The sequence below is a fragment of the Sphaeramia orbicularis genome, chromosome 14 (genome assembly GCF_902148855.1).
Source record: "Sphaeramia orbicularis chromosome 14, fSphaOr1.1, whole genome shotgun sequence".
NCBI classification, from domain to species: Eukaryota; Metazoa; Chordata; class Actinopteri; order Kurtiformes; family Apogonidae; genus Sphaeramia; species Sphaeramia orbicularis.
Window position 1 is genome coordinate 22,851,608 of NC_043970.1, and position 19,903 is coordinate 22,871,510.

Genomic DNA, 19,903 nt, shown 5'->3' on the forward strand with positions numbered 1-19,903 from the left:
CCAGCTTGGATTTACAAGGCTGACAATTAATACTGAACAAACAATAACTCAAACTATGAATTATGAAAGAGCTGCAGCATCTGAAACCGACCACAATGAACATTTGAAAGATAAACAGTACCACAGTGCTTCAGTTTCAGCTTCAGTTTGTCATGTCTTTTATGGATTGGGATTGTCTCTCTCAACTCACCATATATTATTTATTAGTAAGTTTTTTATTTTTTTTAATCAATTACTAGACATTTCAGGCAACCCCATGTGGGGTCCCAAACCCAAGGTTGAAAAAACACTGCATTAACCCATAAAGCCCCAGTCATACTTTTGTGGCAGTTCCCAAGCTTGTTTTTCACCCTTTTTAATTTTTACTTTAGTCATTTATCATTTATTTTAATATTACCCTCTGTATTTTGTATTTTCCACCTGTAAATCATGCATTTCCCTGTATTAAATTTCCTATACTTAATTTAGATGTCAGAGTAAATTGAAAGGTTATTACATTAAAACAGAGAAAAATGAAGAAAAAGGGACTTTTTCAGCAAAAATATCAATAACTTGAACATAAAACAAGTGTCTCCATCCACTGTCACCAATCAGACTCCATGGGTTTTACTGGTGAAACAATGTTGTAGAATATGATGGTGTTTCCACAGCTTCTTGAACTGATTTTGTGAACGTATCTACCAGGTTTTAGACTAGTTAAGGTAATGTAACACTATGGACTAGTCTGCCCAGCCTATTTTACTCCTGTTGGTCCTTTAGTTAATTTTTCTTTCTTGGATGTCGTCACTAAATGACCGTTAACATGATAAAGATCTTTCATTTAGATATAATTTGCCAATTGGATAGTTTTCAAGTGTCACCACTCTGTTACAAGTTATCCTGGGGTTTAAAGAAAGTAGAAAAACAGTTCCAGCCTTATGTTTGCTACAAAAGTTTGGGGGGAAAAAAAGGAGTTTGTCTTTAACTGCTCCTCCACAAATTAGAGCAAAATATTTTTTACATAATCCTGAGTGACAGACAGGTAAGTAGAGATGATAAACCAAGAGCAAAACTACAAATCACTAGTGATATAAGCTGTGGTTGTTGAATTTCTAATCAGCTCTGTTGTGGTTTAGTGTTTGTGCTTCTTGTTACTTTGGGATTTTATAAAATGAAAGAGCTGCACAAAAAAATTCCTCATATTTTAAACATTTGGCTCTGGTTTGGCTTGTAAGAGAAATTTAACAGGATAGAAGCATGTTTTTCAGATTTCTTTTAATGTCATGTCCTTTAATCTTCTGCTACACATTAACAGCTGTAAACACGAGCACAAATTAAAATGTTAATCAGAACAGACTAATGAATAAAATAAATATGGAGATATGCTTTTGACTGGTTCTGCATCAGAAAAACAACTCATCAATTCCCTTAGCATTTGACTAAGACTTTATTAAACTCTAATGTTAAAAGCAGTGAAAACCCTAAAGGCTGCTCCTTTAAGCGTTACAGGTAATGATGTGTTTAAAAGTACTTTGTACTGTCATTTGTGAGTTCATTTGTAAGTAAATTTAGTCTTACCCTACCAGGAATAGTAACACATTAAACTAATACATTACATATAGACTTGTTGATCATCTCATTGTGGATTCCAGTCAACGATTCGATGCTATCAACAGGTCCTCGTTTCACTCTACAGGAAATCATCAGCTACATTCAGATTACAGTAGACAACAGTTTAGTCACATTTAAAGAAGACATGGACAAAACATGAGGGAAACGAGGACAGATGATGGAAAAGGCTCTGCTGTTCACTGTCCTGGTTATGATTCTTCCCTAACAGGAGTGCATCCGGAGAAAAAACTGTTCTGAAAACTCGTCAGGATCCTTTTCTTCTTTTTGAGGAAGCTGACAGTTGCCCTCTCGCCCTCCTCTTCATCATCGTCCTCTTCCTCTGGCATGTTCACGTCTGCTGTGACGTGTCCCATGTCGCCGATTTCTTTGAGCACCTGAAATAACACATTAGTTTCAACTTCAGAAGGCAGTGTTTTCAGTATTACAGGTGAAATGAGGTCGTCTTCTATGTTTGCAAACCCCACAATTGCAGCACAAATCCTGTCCAGAGTAAATTTAGGTGTATTACTCTCATCAGGCACCGAACCACGTCCGAGTATGGAACAGCCCATTAGGTGTACAGTGTTGTAATGAATTAACTCCATTAATTCTGGCGCTAACTAGTAATGCAATTGATAACGTTTTCAAATTAGCAGCTATAATTACTAATGTTAAAAATGGGCTCATTAACTGGTGAAAATAGGCTATTAGTGGCTTTGTTGCAGAGAACAGCAGAGAAAAGTAGACAAAGAGTTTGTTTCAATGACTTCCTGTTTGGGGCGCAAGTGAAACAAGAATTAATCAGTCTTGGCTGAAAGCGCAGAGGATAAGACTGACTACTGAAAGGAAATATGGACATGAAATGAACTTCTACTGTGCTACTTCCATTGACAGAGAAAGAACTGGCAGAACTAACCGCACTGATGACAGGAATGTTGAAGACATGAAAGAACTGTCAACAAGTGAGTCTGTTACATTCGGACAGAAGAGGATTACGGCCGCTGGAAATATATATTTAAAAAAAAAAAAATTAAGGTCCAATATATTTCTTTTACTATTATTCTGAGATTAAAGTCAGAATTCTGAGAGGAAAAAAAATTCAGACTTTAATGTCAGAATTCAGACTTTTTCCTCGGAATAATAATCCAAAAATATATACTGAACTTTAACTTTAATTTTTTTCCACTGGCTCTAATCCTCTTCTGTACCTTCATAATGCTAATTAGACTAAACAACAAAAAGTAGTGACGGTTCACCAACATGCAAGATGTTTTCCAGCTACATGTACCACTATTTGCTTTTCATCACAAAATGGTTAAGAATTGTGGTACCAGTTCCTCACTACGCTATTGAAACGCTGAAATAACATAACCATATGTTAATTAGTAAATGAAAGTGGAGTTGGGCCTATTTCCGGTGATACCAGTCTGGTATAGAAGCTTATATTGATTTGATTTTGTTTGTCATAACATGTGGCAACTTAAAATGTCAACAAAAGCAACACAAAATACGATGAACAGTTTTATTATAAATGTATTATTTCTCTGTGAACAGAAACAGAGCCACAAGTGAACAGTAAATGATATACTGACTTCAGAATTCTAACACACAGCATCACATTTCAGCAAAGGGAGAGGGAAGATCTACATGGAGCACACTGCTTTTGTTCACTAGAAAGTTCATGTGCTTTTCAGGTCGACATAAAAGTAGACACCAGAGACAACTTTCACTCCACTCAGGCTTTGGTAGTCTCATTTCTTCCCTTCGGACTGGTAAAGCAACAACTAATAGTTAAATCCACCATTTGTCTGCCCTGCTGTTCAGCTTCATATCAACCCATTCTGAAATATTTTACATCTAAAATCCTTACAGGAGTAGTTTTTTATTTATTGCATACTTTTACAATAAAGCAATCCTTAACTACTTTTGTGACACATGACTAGTAAAGGTAACTACAAACACAACAATGGGATGTCAGAGGGCTGTGTTTTAGTGGAGCCAAATACTTAATAAAGTGATGATGTAAACATGTTCAGGTCTAGAAAATAAAGCAGTGTGAATGCAGACACGCAAAAAGAAGAGGCAACTGTACCGCCCAACAAGTGTGAGTAAAGTCTAAAAGTTGATGAATCACTCAAATGTCAAATGTTTTGAGTTCTAAGGCTTAGTTTTAGAGGCTTAGTTTACCTTCTTGGTGGGTGTACAGGTCGGCGGCTTGAAAAAAGTGGCATTTTCAGGGCTTGCAGATGGAGGATCCTGTAGGGAGTCCCTTGACACATCATCTGTTTGACTTAAATCCTGAAACCAAAAGAAAAAGGTCACACTAGAACCAATGCTATTTGTCTTAGTGATAATGTACAGAAATCACTGACAAATGCTGTTATTACAGAAGTGTTTCTAAACTAATGCGTAATAAATTGTCTTTGTCTTGTAATATCTGTACTGTTGAGTGTAAGGTGCAGAGTTATCATAACAGAAATTCATTTTGGAATCATTCATAGTGTACAGCAGATATTGCTTTATTTGTTATTAAATAAATCGGATGCACAGAACTTGTTTTATTTTATCTCAAGTGGTTCAGAGTGAGACTTTTTATTATTTCCCTTTGGATTCTATAAAAATCTCAGCCCCAGTTGGTGAGTTTGCCCAATTAAGTATCAAGTATGTAGGAACAGAGCACTTCTTAAAAAAAAATTTGAGGAACCAGATATTTTCTGTTGTCAAGTATGAGAGGGTTTCTTTTCCCCAGGATGCCTGTGCACAGATGATACTCACCTTAGCAGACACTTTGTCGTCCATATTTCGACATTTCTCGTGATCACACTGGCAGTTCTCCCCGCATGTCAACTTTCCTTTGCGGCATCTGCACAGCTTGTTGCTGCAGCGACCTTTACATGCGCACTAAGGGAAAAGATGCTACATGTCATGCCTCTGACAGGGTTTGACAAGTACTGGATCAAAACATCACTGGTCCTAGTCTTACCCCGTTTGTTTTAGTTTTCCTTGAAGCTCTGCGTCCCCTCTCGGGCTTCTGAGGACACCACTCATCCCCCTCCTCCTCGATCTCATCCTCACTGGGAGACATCAGCTCGTCGACATTGATGGTCATGTTCAGCGGTGCTTTAGCTGTGGTAAAGCGCTTTCCTTTAGGCTTTTAATGGTAGAGAACAAACGTTAGAGAATATCCCTGAAGCATTTATTCAGCAGAGAACAGCCGACTGGTTTCAGTGCAAGAAATGATGGCGGGAATATAAATCTGCTTTTCATTTCATGTAAAATGTGACTTTCACTTTACCTTAGATAAAGTTACTTTAATGCACTGACTAATTCTGAAAACAGGGTTCCTACACATTTAAAACTTCAAAATTCCATACTTTTTCCAGACCCTAATTTCTAGGTGTCTTGGTAAAAAAATTCCAACCAGTCTTTATATTTGAGATTTATGAGCCAGTCATCAGAGAATTTACATCTACCCATTATGAGTTCTGCCAACAATCATACAAGGCATGTTGAATAGCTCATTCACAAACAGTGTGTGGACATCACCTGTTTGTCAAAGCAGCAGTGAAACGGGACAACACCTGGGCGGGCCTTAAAATGGGTTGAAAGAGGATAAGAGCAGAAGGATGGGCATTCAACTTGTCAATCTGCCCAAATGAATTCTGGGACGGTAGCGTACTGTATGTGCTCTCACAAACATTTTAGCTGCACTAGCAAGCACCTTAAAAAAACAGATTAATCCATTTCTTTTTTTAGATATTCATAATTTTATGTTTTAGAAAATAGAACAGTGGTAACAGTCTTGGAAACATGAATATTTTGCCATACATTTGTTTCCATTTTCCATACTTAGCCAGACCTGGAAATTTATAAAATCTAATTCCATACTTTTCCATACTTGCATAGGAACCCTGTGAAAACTATTCTGTAAGATTTTATTCATTGCTACTGGGTGACACAAGAGATCCACAGTGGAGTCCCTGAACAGAGAATGTAAACCATCTACAGTAATGTACCTTTGGGGGGACATAATCAAAAGAGTCGTCTGGAGTCTGTTCTTTACTCAGTGTAGGCGCAAGGATTTTCTTTCCGCTAGCCAGATGGAGAAGTGCAAATTTCTGTGAAAGAAAAAGTGAGATACAGGATTTTAAGCTTTCATATTATAAATGCAACATTCATGTTAAGCCATATAGACCCTTGAGTCATTCTAAAAGATTTACCTGGAAAGTGTGCTGTGACAAAATATTCACATATCCCCTTTCAACAAAAAGCATTCCTTTCAGAAGCTTGTTAGACCCCTTTATATCTCCCAAATTCAACTAAATGGAAGCCAATACTGTTATATGAACAGGTAAGCTGTGGAGTTACCTGTTTGTATTGTTCATTCTGCTCCATCAATGTCTGGTTCCGTTCATGAAGCTTTTCAATTTCTTCTTCCTAAAATTACATGCAAAATGCAGGTCTGCACACTTCTTCTGAGAACACGGTTAAATGTGGAGAATATTCTGAGACAAACCTGTACTTGGAGGCGCTGCAGAAGCTCCTTCTCTTTCGAAGTCTCTTCATTTGTTGAACTTGTTTCATCTGAATCAAGACATATGGTTTTGTTCTGTAGCTGCTTAAGGAGATAAAGCACCTGTACAAAACAAAAAACAAACATTAAATACATGGAACAAAGCATCAAATGAACATAAGCCTTTCACTGACAAGAAGTTAAACTTATAAACTATTAAAAAGTACCTTCTCCTGATGCCTCTCCTCTAGCTCAACTAACTGCTGCTGGTGCTCCATGTCCATGGTGGACATCACATTTCTCTCATCAGCCAGCGTCTTCTTTAAATCTTGTATATTTGCTTTCTCCTGTTTGACTTCACTGTCCAGCTTTGCGCTCACTATTTTAGCATCTACCAGCTAAAAGAGAGCAATTTAATGTTTTTTTAGTAGTGAAAATTAACACCACAATTTACCACAAATAACACAGAATGTCAACCAAACATTTTTGCAGGAGTGGATTTCTAAATAGAACAGTGTGTTCACCTCAGATATGAGGACCTTCAGGGCACACTTTGCCTCTACAATGCTTGTGATGCCATCTATGCGCTGCTTCCAACGTCTATCACTGTCTGCGACAAGAACCTTCTGCTGGAGGTCAGCGATCTGAGCATTCCTGTTAAAATACAAGTCACTTAGCAAATCTTAATGGGAAACACTTAGTCAGTGTTTCCTTTGTTTAGATGATTACATGCTTTTAGAATCTGCAGGTGGACTGAAATAAGGGTGAGCAAAAACCTGTTTTATGAGGTGGTGTTGATACGACTGACAAAACAGGAAGAAGCTAATTAACATCAATGATATGTTAAAAACATAGTCATTTGTTGTAGAGGAGAAAAATAAACTGAGAGCTTAGAAATTCCAGGAAGGTCAGTGCACTGACAGGGAATTAAAGTATGATACATGCAGAGTAGTATGATCAAAGACCAAAATCATGTCGGGCTCACCTGAGGCCCATTTCCCCCTCCAGGTTCTCCACCTGTTTGGTCAGAGGGGTTTCCAGAGCCCCCTGCGTCTCCAGCTCAGAGATGAGCAATGTCCGACGCTGAACAACAAACAAAAATAATTCATTTACTTCTACTTTGCCAGTTCTCTGGCTCTTTTACTTTATTCTATGCATATTTTCCTGTAACTGCACAAGCAGCTAAAACTTCTCACCCGTATTTTAGCAGCGGGGCGGTCCCCAGCCTCAATCTGCTGTTTGAGATGGTTGATCTCCTGAGCCAAGACCTTCCTGTCATCCAGCAGATCATTCAAATGGCGCCGGGCCTCCTCTGTGCTCACCATTAACTCGACTTCATTCAAAAGCCAAGCCTATAAAAATCCACACAAGGGAGTCAGCCGAACAGAAACAGAAAAACTAGCAACTTTGTGAAAGGAGCCAATTGCTTATTTTTGACTGGTTCACCTGCATTTAAAACAAAACCCAAATATGCGTGCAAACATTTGGTGTAAAAGGCTCAGAAATAAATTGTATTTTGTCTGTTAATACTCAAAACATTCAGTAGTTTCAACATTAAGGATTTGCACCTGTCAGTTTTAAAGGGCAGAAAAGCCCTAAATCAGTTTTTTCTACCTTTGTTCTTGCAGCAGCTCCCTCTGTTCCTCTATTCTGAAAATCTTTGCGTTTCTCTGCCACCTCACTTCTCTTCTGGAGGGCATCTTTCAACCGCTTATTTGCAGCTGCAGCCTGTAGGAAAAAAGAGAGATCCTGATAAACTACCAGGGCCATGTTTGTCTCATGAAAATTCACACTTTGAGCACCTCAAGACTGTGCAACAGTATTCCGATATTAGGGCTGAATTGGCAACATAATGCAAGTTACATTAGTGACACTTTGGAATATACACGATTTCTTCAATCTGTAGTAAGAAAAAGTGGGTTAACAAACAAATTTTCCTGAACAAACAATAGGTAAAGATGTTTTACCTCCTCAGTTTTCCGACGCAAGACATTGGCCTGTTTCTGGAAATCCCTCTCAAGTTTCAGCAGCTCATACTGACGTTTGCGATCCTGTCAAGAACAGGTAAAATAAATAAATAAAACGACTTGACTTTCAATAAGAAAAAATGCTGGTGAATAAAACATTAAGCAATATTGGGAATAATAATAATAAAAAAAAATCTATACATGCCTTCTCCTTAAGCTGAATCACTTCTCTGTCTTTCTTGCTCTTCCAGAGTCTGAATTTCTCAGAGTCGTCTCTCATCTGCCTCATCAGCTGTGTACGCTGTGTCTTCATAGCCTGGAAGGACAGATCATTACTGCGACTTGAGATGACAATGGAGACAAATATCACCAAGACTCAAAGAAAAGATAACAGATATGACATGACAATGACAGTATTAAAAAAAAAAAAAAAAAAAAAAAAGGCATTCTTTTGAGAAATGAACATTTCAACTTGGAAGAGATAATCAAAAGCACTCTGTACCTGTATCTCCTGCATGAGCTTGCTCACTTTCTGAACAGAGGATTCTTTTAGTTTCAGAAGTTTAGACTGATCAAGAAGCTTCTTCTTCATGTCACCAAGCTGACCCTCAAGCTCCTGTAACCTCTTCCTCCGCTGCTCACTGAGTCTACACAAAGATCAGGTGAAGAGGAAAGCCAAGGTAAGAGAAGAAATGACATGATTGCCTCAAGATGAAAGGTCAAAAACCAATTAACTTTTAAAAGACCAAAGGCACGGTCTAGCCATGAATCATAAAAGGTCATCTTACTTTGCCTGGTTGGTGTCTTTCTTGGCAGATTGGAGTGCCAAAACGAGCTCCACTTTCTCCTTTTGCAAAGAATCCACTGCTGCCTGTAGATCCTGGATGTTTTTCTGTAAATATTACACAGAAAGCTACAAAGATGTACTCCATTTTATTTTACTGAAAATAATAAATCTCATAATTGAAAACATCATCCAGATGAGTTCCAGATCCTCCCTTTATATTATGATTAAAAACCGTAACTTGAGGGGCAGAAAAAAAAAAAAAAAAACAGAATCATGGGAGTAATAAAAACCTGGTGTTCAGACTGCATGGGCTCCAGCTGGCTGTCATTCTGGCACATTTTCTTCACAAAAGCTTCCTTTAAACTCAACACTTTGTTGAGCTCAATCAGTTCCTTAGAGAGTTGGGCCTGACGCAGTGCATGATGGGCTGTAAAGGCCTCTGGTGAGTGCTTACCAGCTAAGGCAGTGGAATCCTGTTTAATGAGAGGTGGGAAACATCTGTTGTCAAAAACACAATAAAACCTCAGCACAAAAAGGACAAAACATGAAATATGTGGTCAGAAGGGTTGAGAACGTCATACATTTATACTATACAAGTGGGTTAAAAAAGTCTGAATATAACAATAATAAACTAATGTTCTTTATTATTACGTTATCATGAGCATGGACAATTTCACGTTACTGCTTTAAGTTCAACTCCAGCCGAGCTTTGTGTTGTAAGATCTTGCAGGAGTTCATTGCTTGTTCAGAAAATACGTAGCCTAAAGAAAAGGGATCTAATATTTACTTGTGCAAAAAGGGTCAAAATCTGTAAATTATATTCACTTATACTGCAGTGAATGACATGGGATCTGCCCCAAGTTTTTAAAGGGGTGGAACCGGGGAACGCATGTTCTAAAACACTACTACACTATTGTCTGTCATAACAATCTGGAAATGTTCTACAGAGCATCCAGCAAAGAAAACGCTTCCTTCTTTATGTCATGTCAGAAATCCAAAGTAAGAATGTCTGCAGATTAATACACCACAATGTATTTTTTAATTTGATAATAATAATAATAATAATAATAATAATAATGATAATAATAATAATAATGGATTAGATTTCTATAGTGCATTTCAAGGCACTGAAAGCACTTTACATTATTGATCCATTATTCATTCGCTCTCACATTCACACACTGGTTAGGGTTAGGCCCTTGACTTTTCCTTTAACGAAGCTGGCAACATCCTCCTTGTTCTCAAACACAGACAGAGTGAAGCAGGTTGTGGACCAGCCAGACACAGTGCTTCTTCACTTTAGGAAAACATTACATATTTTGGCTTTTATGGAACAAAGACAAAAATTGGCCAACGTACTGATGTCGACTCATCTGCTTCATTCTTGCTGCCATTCCCAGACTCATCCTGTACGTCCTCTTCTCCAGTCATAGAATCAATGGATGCAGCAATGCCTGCGCTTTCATTCTTGGAAAAGAACCAACAAACCACTGTTATAGAATAATAAATACAGAATATATAAAATTTCTATTTCATATTCTCTGTAATACAGAAATCTTTATTTAGTGCAGGGACTCACAACTATTTACACCTTTATTAACCTACATTTAATGACAATAATGCATGTATGTACCTTGAGCTCCAAAATGAGGTCTTGCAGGTTTTTCATCACCTCTATGTTATCCTTCAACTCCTGGTCCTCCAGAGCCACCAGCAGCTTCTCAAGATCCACAGTGCATCTGAAACAAAGAAAGAGGCCATTAAAATGGATGAAATGCTCTTTTTAAGACTTCTCTTGCTCATTCTGCTTTTATAAACTTACGCTTGATGGTGTCGCAGTTGCTCCAGTTTGCTTTGCAGCCTCTCATTTGTTTGTTCTGACTAAAAGAAGTAAATACAATAAACCGTGATGGTGGAAATACAATGAGAAAAAAAGAGACAAATCACACAGTGAACCCTATTCATACCCTCTACTTTCATTATTATTCGAGTTATTACTTTTTATCTTCATCTGCGGCTACAAACTGGAACCGGTTTAATTTTGGAGGCAGATTTGTAACGGTTGCTAAGGTTACCATAATGATCTTCTCAAACATGAGGGCGGTTTGTCCAGCTGCTTCACTCAGCTCTCTGCTCAGCTTATTGTTCTCGTCCTGCAGAGCGCGATTCCTATCCAAGAGCTTCGTCACATTCTCAGCTGACTCTGCCCTGTGAAGGAGGAACAGAGTAACGGACGTGACCTTTTGTTACAGTGCTATGTAGGGGAAAATTGGATTGCAGGGAAGTTGAGAGTTTTACCCGGAAAGAACTGGCGCCACTCCTCCACGGGCATGAAGTAGCATCACTTGCAGCTCTTGAACCTGGACATACATATGCACGAATCCACTTATTGGATATTAAAGGGAGGCAATGACATTTATCGAATTGAATTCTATAATTTTTCTCTTAACATATCCTGATCTTTTATCAACATTAAAAAGATTTTTTTTCCTTTTTTGTCAGACAGATTAAAAAAAGTTGTTTTTTTTACCTTTACATGTTTCTTCTGAGGAGGGCTACAGGTGTAGCCAAAACATGTAAGGAAAAAAAAAAAAAAAAAAAAAAATCAACTTTTTTTTTTAATCTGCCTGACAAAAAAGAAAATTAATCCTTATATTTTCAGTAGACAGTATGAACCTGATCGGATTTTTATCAACATTGCCTACAGGAAGAAACATTTTTTCTCCCTTTGTACCTGTTTCTTCAGACGGCTCATTTCTGCCACTCTGGGGTCAATGTTGACAATAGGTTTGTTTTTAATCTTGCGAGCTCTGTCGGCGTATCGCAGTGTATTAATGGTCTCCTCCATGTTTGAGTCTGCAGGACTGACGCAAGCAATCATCAAAGTGTGACTATTTCCTCCCAGAGAATCTGAAGCAACACAAAAAAGGGAAACTAATGAGACATGCACAATATATTAACAAACCACAGCAGTACTTAGTGTTCTTTGATTAACCCTGGCAATTATATGTCTAATGTTAATTAAATTGAGCCATTTTTTTCCACATATAACAATTCAGTGTGTGCATATATCCCAGTAGAAATAATACTTAAAAAGACAAATACAGACTTTTAAAGGTAAATATGGATTTCTAGTACACTTAAGAGTCATTAAAGTTAAAATATTATCCGACACAGACCCAACGACCTATGTAACTTTCGAGCTCTTAAAACAAAGCTTACCTTGAAGTAGGCGAGTGAGCTTCGAATCCCTGTAAGGAACAAAGGTATTTTTCTTGCTTTCATCACCCAAGGCACTGATCACATTACCCAAAGCCAAAAGGCCTCGATTGATGTTGATGCCTGCAGATGAAAATGAGTAGCATCAAAACAAAAAGGCTTTTATTACAGACATCGTTATGGGACAAAGATAGAACAAAGGAAACTGAGCATATCATGGTGTGCGGATCCTGAAATTAGGGGTGACAGCTTTCAACTATGTTTTTCTAAACAAAAATATACAAGTTACCTTCCTTTAAGCGATCTCCTTCTGCTTTGGTTTTCTTTTGCCTCTCTGAACCAGCCAGATCCACAAGGTGCAATTTTGAAACAACTGAGTCAACTCTGCAACAAAAGATTAAAACAAAGCTTAAATGATAGTGCTCTGAAAAGGCTTACAGTGCACATTCAAACATGCTCATTTTCAGCAGTAATATTAAGTAGCATTTTAATAAAACAGAAATTCAGCTGAAATCAGGGTCCATCAGCAGACAATTTTTAAGACCTAGGAAATATTTAGAACCAAATGTCAGAAGTTTTAGACAAATCATCTTCTACATAAAGGTAAATATAAAGTGGTCCTGGGAAGAAACAGGTTTTGTGCCAGAATGTTTAATTATTGTGAGTTAGGTTGTCTACATTTTGCTCGACTAATAGTGCATTTCAATTCTGCATTTTATTTTATTTACACACAAAAAAAAAAACCATGAATGAAAAATGTTTTTACTCTTGAAAGAGATGACGTTATTACACTGATAAAATGGGAAATGCAAATAACTGAAATGGAAAGAAGCGTGTATGCATGCATGTGTGAACCAATAAGGAGACAAGAAGCAAATATAAATGCCATATTAGATGGAAATGAAAGTGAGACACCACCATGTTCAAAGCTGCAAAAACAAACAGTGGCTGATTCTGAGAAGCAGGAGGAAGCATATGAAACAATATAACAAATCAGGAGTAAAACACTGCATCCACAAACTCTTCAAAACACACCACAGGCAGTAAATAATGTACAATGTATGAAGCATTCCATCTAACTGTCAACATGTTGCGATGTTGAACCACCTCATAATAATGTAGTTGGAAACACATGCGCACGATTTTGCATTTTGTCTAATGATTTTCATAAAATTCTATTCAACTTTGCATTACATTTGGATGGAGGCCTTCCTACTGACAAAAAGAAATTAGAAAATGGACAAATGAAATTAGAGGAAATGTTTTTGGCAATTAAGACCACACAAATTACAATTTAAGACTTTTTAATGACATTTTAGAGCATTTTAAAGACACCCTGAATATACTGAAGAATATCCAAACATTACAAACAGATAATAATTGAATCTGTCATTCTATTATGTTGTGGTACACCGTAAGTGGAAACTCACCTATCTGCCCCCCTGCGCTGCTCCAGTGTGATGGTAAAGATAGCATGTGAGCGTGATGAAGCAGCATTCATAGCTGTAGAGCCCACAGTACGAGCAGAGTTTCCCAGTTCAAGACAGCCCACCATCTCCTGAGCAGAGGACACGTGTCGCTCAGTTAAACCCACAATCTGCAAAACAGATATAAAGCACACAGTGAATTACATGTGTACTGTAATTAGAAATAACAGACAAAGAGGCAGTTAAGGGAAGAAATGTTGTCTCACTGACCTTAATCCCCTCTTTGGGGTCTTCACGAATGCTGATGGCTGGTTTGTCTTTAGACGTACACAACAAGTCCAATATCTCTTCATTGTAGATCTACTGTCAGAAAACACAAGGACTTAATAGCTTGTTAGAAGCAAACATCAATACAAGTTATGCGAAAGGAATAATATTCATAAAGTAATGTTTCAGACCTCCAGATAAGACACTGCCATGCAGAATTCACAGTCTGTCTTCTTCTCCCTCTCCTCAAAGATTCTTCTGATAACCCGTGGAATAACTCCAACAGAAGGGTCATCTTCTTGAGCTGAAGTGTATGCTCCCCCCATGGAGAAGGTCTTACCCGATCCTGTCTGACCATAGGCAAGAACTGTGGCATGGTATCCTACAAAGAAGCAGTGTTGGGACATGAATTGACATAATATCCTCAGGGTTTGTACAAATTTTTCAAGGTCAAATTCAAGCACTTCTAAGGATCATTTTCAAATTTTTCCAACACACCACCTTATCACTGGGGTAAAATATATATCTAAAGGAAAGCATATACTCATGATTATGGTTTTCACTTCTTACCACAATGATGTGCATTGTATTATGTTATAACTAGCTAAAATAATGTTTCATAAGAGCAAAAAGTTTACAAATTAAAGAAGAACACTAAGTTTTATCCAAAAAAAGGGAAGTCACTTGGCGTCCTTCAGGCACGCTCGCACCAAGCCAAAGATCAAGATAAAAATTTACTTTGAGTCGACCTAAGAGCACCCACTAATTTCTGTTTTTTGACATAAAGTTTTATTTTTCAAAATGTATCACCTCTCTGTAAGTAGCTTTGGCTTGCCATCTAACCTGGTAGAGTTAAAATTAGAAATAAATAAATCGCATCTCAGAGTTAGAATTGCAAGCACTTTCAAGCACTTAAACTAAAATGCAAGCACTTTTCAGACCTTGAAAACACATTGATATTCAAGAATTTTCAAGGATTTCAAGCACCCATACGAACCCTGTATCCTTAAAGTAGATAATAAAAAAATAAAAACCCATTATTACTATAAGCAAAGGCTCCTTTTAAGTGATTTAAAATAAAGCAATTAACTCAACTTGTTTCAAACTGTGCACTGCCACAACCATGACACTCAGAGATTTCAACCAGACATACATCCATATTCCATACCTTTAAAAATGCCACACAGTAAAGAGGACACTGCAGTACTGAAGACTTCCTCTTGTTCAGCAGTGGGATCGAATACATAATCATAGGTGAAGGCCTTCTCTGTACCAACAATTACCTAAAACAAAATCCTTCATCAGTATATGGTATAATTGCTTAAGGAACATACAGCATCCACTTAGGCAGGCTTAAAATAATGCAGTATTTTAAGACTGCATGAAAAGCCCATTGTCAGCTATATTAAAGCACAGACCTGTGGTTCCCCAGGTACAAAGGTGAGGCAGCACTGACATCCCTCGTTGACTTCTTTTGCTACTAAAGGGCGACAGCGCAAGGCAACCCGCACAGGGATGACCTTATCATCCTCACCAGTCATGATCTTTGTGAACACCTGTTAATAAAGGAATAAGGGGAATATGAAAATTAACTGATATCACTCCTGTGCTGTGCACAACAGAGATAAATAATCAGGCTTATTGAGGGCGAGTAAAATGCCAATTTGAGTCAGTAAGTCTAGAAACTAACTTTTCTGATAGGCCACATGGTTAATGAATCAAATAATTTGTTTTTTCCTAGAGCTGATACTTGGAAAAGCTGAAGAATTAGCTATTTCACTTCTTTCTGATCTCCATCAAACAAGCAGATTAAGAATGACAATTTAAGTCTTTGATGTTACTGATGTACAGGAAAACAACGTGATGTGGCTGACTATTAACAAAAACCTAATTCAAATACACTTTAATAATGATGGACTCTTCTGTACACATTGTGGCATGTGCACCACTAAGAACATTGCATCAAAAGACAAACTGCCCCAAGCCCACGCTTAATGAGGGATGGTCCAATGTTTTGTGTCTGTGGTTATGGAAAAAAAATACACAGTTCGAACAGACCTGAAGAACAGCCTCGAAATGAAAGACAACTACCAGTGAGTTTATAAAATCATTTAAGTAAAGTAAGTATGCGCACATGTAGGCACCTTTCTCGACATGTATAAACATTAGAAGGCTGACACATTACCTCTGAACACTAGTTTTTCATTTTAGTACGAGTTTTCCAGAAAACATCCCCGTGTATCAGTAAAGTCACCAGGGGTATTGCGTTATATCCATTATTCATTCACCATCCACTGGGCTGCTTTGGATCAGACTATAGATGGCAAAATGAACGTGTTGGGAACTAAACTGAAGTGTGCGATCAAAAGTTAGCACTGAAATCTAAAAATAGCACAGTATTTAGTACAAGTATGTCATTTAAACGTGCTCAGACGACTTTTCTCCTGCTTGAGACTAGATTTACCAACGTAACTTCACATTTATTTCGATGACAACGCACTTGCACAAAGCAAACTTTAGCTTTAAAATGTAAATTTCACTTGCATCTATCTAGATACTAATAAATACTTTATAACCGAGCTGACATGGTAGCAGTGGGGTCCGCACAACTTGCCACTAACGTTAATACAAAATGTTAGCTACAGCTCTAAACTTAGCGAGACGTTAACGTTACCTCTCTCCGTTTTTTCCGGTCCCGACGTTAATTAATTTGTAGTCAGCGATTGGGAATGTTCGTTGGGACTACTATAACCGAAAACAATTTATATTATATTGTAACTTTAAATAACTTGACCGTTTACTTACGTTTACAAAACTACAACAAAACCCTTCCTGCCCGCCAGTTTCAAACACAAGCTCCGCCTCCTTTTTTCTTCTTCGGTGAGTCACATTTAGCACGGTTTTATTCTTCTTCGTTGGTAGTTCATATCCACGGTGGTGCACTACTGCCACCCTCAGGTTTACTCCTCCACCAGCATCCAGTCCTCTGCCATGTCCAACCCTTGTTACAGACGTAACAGTTCACCCCATCGAGCCCTTTCTCTACGTTCTAATATACTTTAACCCATAAAGACCCAGTGCTACTTTTGTGTCAGTTCCCAAATAATTTTTTTTCTCCGTTTATTGCTTCTTAAGTGATTTACCACCATTTATTGTAATATTATATTCTTTATTTTGTGTTTTTTCATGAAAATCATTTAGTTTCCTACATTTAATTTGCTGATCATGTAGATGTTCATAAAAGCTCAGATTAAAGTTGAAGGTTGTTATATCAGAAATAGAGAAAACTGAAGAAAAAGTGACTTTTTCAGTTAAATCTGTCATTAACTGAACATAAACCCAGTGTGTCCATCCACTGTCATCCATCCACCACCATGGGTTTTACTGGTGAATCAGCGTTGTAGAAGATGGTCACCGGGGGATGTTTGGGTCTCTATGGGTTAAATGCAGTCAGCTATTTTCCCATGATTACCCTCACTCAACACAAAACCTTGTTTTGAATGTGCATAAAGTTTTGAACATGATCTTGCCTAAGACTTATATTCTCTTTCTTTCTTTCTTTCTTTCTTTCTTTCTTTCTTTCTTTCTTTCTTTCTTTCTTTCTTTCTTTCTTTCTTTCTTTTATCACATTTACCTCATGTTGTTGCCGCCCATACTCCTAAAGGATAAAGAAAAAAAAGGGAGTTGAAAAGACAGCTAACTCTTCAGCTTCCTTGTCCTGAGTAGTTTTAACCAAAATGACTGTAGTGATGAAATTAAAACATCTTCATGAGATGCCTTAATGATTATTACATGTATAATTTACCAGCTCTTTGAAAGACCACCATATTTTTATTAACCATGCCTAAAATGAGACTGAAACATGTCAGTTTTGTGTGCCAATCTCTAGCTTGTATTTAACTAAATTCATCACAGTGCTTGGATGCTTAGTAAGCTGTGTCCTCCAATTAAACAAATAACAACAAAATTAACTTGGTTAAGGTTTTTATTACCAATTCCTTACCTACCAGTGATGGAAACTTAATTTCCAACTACAGTATGCATTTCTTCTTTGTGAGGTAAACATGACAACAGAAATGAAAAGCACAGGAAAATATAATGTATTCTTCATTTCAAGATAAGGAAGAAGGAAAAGAAACATGACAAGAGCATCTGAGAGATGAACCTTCAGTCTACAATAGCAGATGTGGAGTGAGTGGCTGTTCTGTTTTGTCTGTAGAAAGGTCATCACACTGGGAGCCAGAAGGGAAAACAGCTGAGTCCAGATAAAGTGATGACAAGGTTTCTGCAGGGGAGAGAGAGCTAAGCTGGCAGAAGTGTCAGAAGTCAGAGCATGGACTGGCTTCTAATAGGCTGAATTAAAAATTTCCAGAAACTCATCCAAAAGATAATTTCCACAAGGCTTGGGATTAGCATCATCAAAATGGTTTTCCTGCATCCGATCTTTGTCTTTCCAATGTGTCATAGACAGAGAATTTATTGAATATAAAAGCCAAACAAGCTCCTCCTTGCACTGTAATTTGCTCTATGTAATCAGTGACCTTTATCTGCCTTGTGACTAGTGGAAACTGCAACAACACTGATGGAGTTTATCCCAATGATGCAGATGTCTGCAGCCAACTCCCCTCCTGTGGCAGTTTACATTTTCACAGTTTGAAAACATAAGCTAAAGGGAACGTAAAACAAATAATACATGGATCATAATGAATATTGACAATAATAGCCATTGTTTATCTTAACTGGGCTTTTTTAGTATTATATTTGGATATTATACAGCTCTGACAGACTCCAGAATCATCACACTGATGATTTAAGATCCTGTACGGAGCACTTTTTATAGATGATGTAATACACTAAAACTGTAAACTTCACTAAGGCAAGGAACTTGTTGCAAATCATTTAATTGGCCAGTAAATGATGTTGAAATTCAAACATCTCAGCGGGAGCCTGGAGAAGCATTAAGTCACTGATATTGATTGACAATCCAAACAACCCCCTGCTGATACATATTGGCCATTTTCTACTACGGGAGGGTAAATACTTGTTTTTCTCAGCCCTGTACATTCACACATTTCGCACATTTCACACTGCAGCACGTGCCGTGTTTGTGTGGCTTCCTCCCTGTATTTTTTCTCAGAGGTGAGAGAGTTCTGCTCCTGCGGGAAATTCCACCACAGGGCCTTATAACAACATGCCAGATTGTCTCTGCCTCCAAGAATAGAACTGCCTGTAGATGAATGGAACAAGCCAGTTAATTCTATCCATGTTCATCAACTGGTAATGGAACATGTCAAAATTGTTATACATAAAACATCTGTAGCCTACATTGCATTTCAAACCACCTTGACCTTGAACAACAGCCCACACTTTTATACTGTAGCTGGACTGGGAGGAAATTCAGCCCGCTTCCCCCCTTCCTGTGTAGTTTGAAAAGATAATCTGGATGGGGTGGATTGCATTGCAATGACATCACCCATGCCTAAAATCCACTGGTTGCATGAATGGGGTTTTGACAAGAATACTGTCTGTTCAACTGCACTAAGCCATGTGTTTGGCAGCTTCATGCTCTGCTAACCTTATAGTTCTATTGTGGAGTTCTCCCTTTTACTGTGAAATTTACTATCTGAAATATCTCAGATGTAATGAAAACTAAATAAAGTTGCTAAAAATTACATAATAAAACAGGAGATAACCCTAACACTCCAGAATTTGCTCACCCATTGTTCAAATATCACATCAGCCCTGACCTCAGAACATGCAGTGACATGTGTATTAGTATTTTGTCTGTTTCATCAGTCGCCTTCTTGATGTACTGCACATTATATTATTGTCAGTGATTGACTGTGATTCACTCATACAAAATAATGCAGACCTACACAAGTGTTGTAAATTTGAGTCATAATTCTAAACTAGTGTCTTTATTTTCACATTACTGTATATAAATAAATGGATGCTCACTTGAGTGGAATGTGATTTTGTGATGTTTTGACTACACAGTGGTTGTCTGATTAACTGTACAGCATATAGTGCTTGCAACCACATTAAGTCAACATCTGCAAAGGTCAAAGTCATTCAAGCCTGTCAGGAATATGATGGAATTATGTCACATGACACACACTTCATGCTGCCTGAG

General features: G+C 37.7%; 1 protein-coding gene across 3 annotated transcripts; it reads right to left on the minus strand.

Moving 5' to 3' along the window:
• Positions 1-1,249: 1,249 nt before the first annotated feature.
• kif4 (kinesin family member 4) lies at positions 1,250-16,621 on the minus strand. Of its 3 annotated transcripts, none has more exons than XM_030155102.1 (31): positions 16,576-16,621; positions 15,189-15,326; positions 14,939-15,053; positions 13,962-14,152; positions 13,774-13,863; positions 13,507-13,673; positions 12,366-12,460; positions 12,080-12,199; positions 11,592-11,767; positions 11,156-11,217; positions 10,933-11,065; positions 10,680-10,738; positions 10,491-10,596; positions 10,217-10,324; positions 9,148-9,330; positions 8,859-8,962; positions 8,573-8,717; positions 8,276-8,386; positions 8,071-8,154; positions 7,718-7,831; positions 7,300-7,455; positions 7,089-7,186; positions 6,628-6,757; positions 6,331-6,501; positions 6,107-6,226; positions 5,959-6,027; positions 5,607-5,708; positions 4,574-4,741; positions 4,366-4,491; positions 3,778-3,888; positions 1,250-1,985 (listed from the first exon to the last, which is right to left on the minus strand). In XM_030155102.1, the coding sequence occupies exons 2-31, from the start codon at positions 15,309-15,311 to the stop codon at positions 1,800-1,802; spliced, it is 3,723 nt and encodes a 1,240-aa protein (XP_030010962.1). In that variant the 5' UTR covers positions 15,312-15,326; positions 16,576-16,621; the 3' UTR covers positions 1,250-1,799. The 3 variants fall into 3 exon arrangements, with proteins under 3 accessions (XP_030010962.1, XP_030010961.1, XP_030010963.1); XM_030155101.1 differs by having other exon boundaries at positions 16,445-16,591; XM_030155103.1 differs by lacking the exons at positions 14,939-15,053; positions 15,189-15,326; positions 16,576-16,621 and having other exon boundaries at positions 13,774-13,866; positions 13,962-14,076.
• Between the last annotated feature and the right edge of the window lie 3,282 nt (positions 16,622-19,903).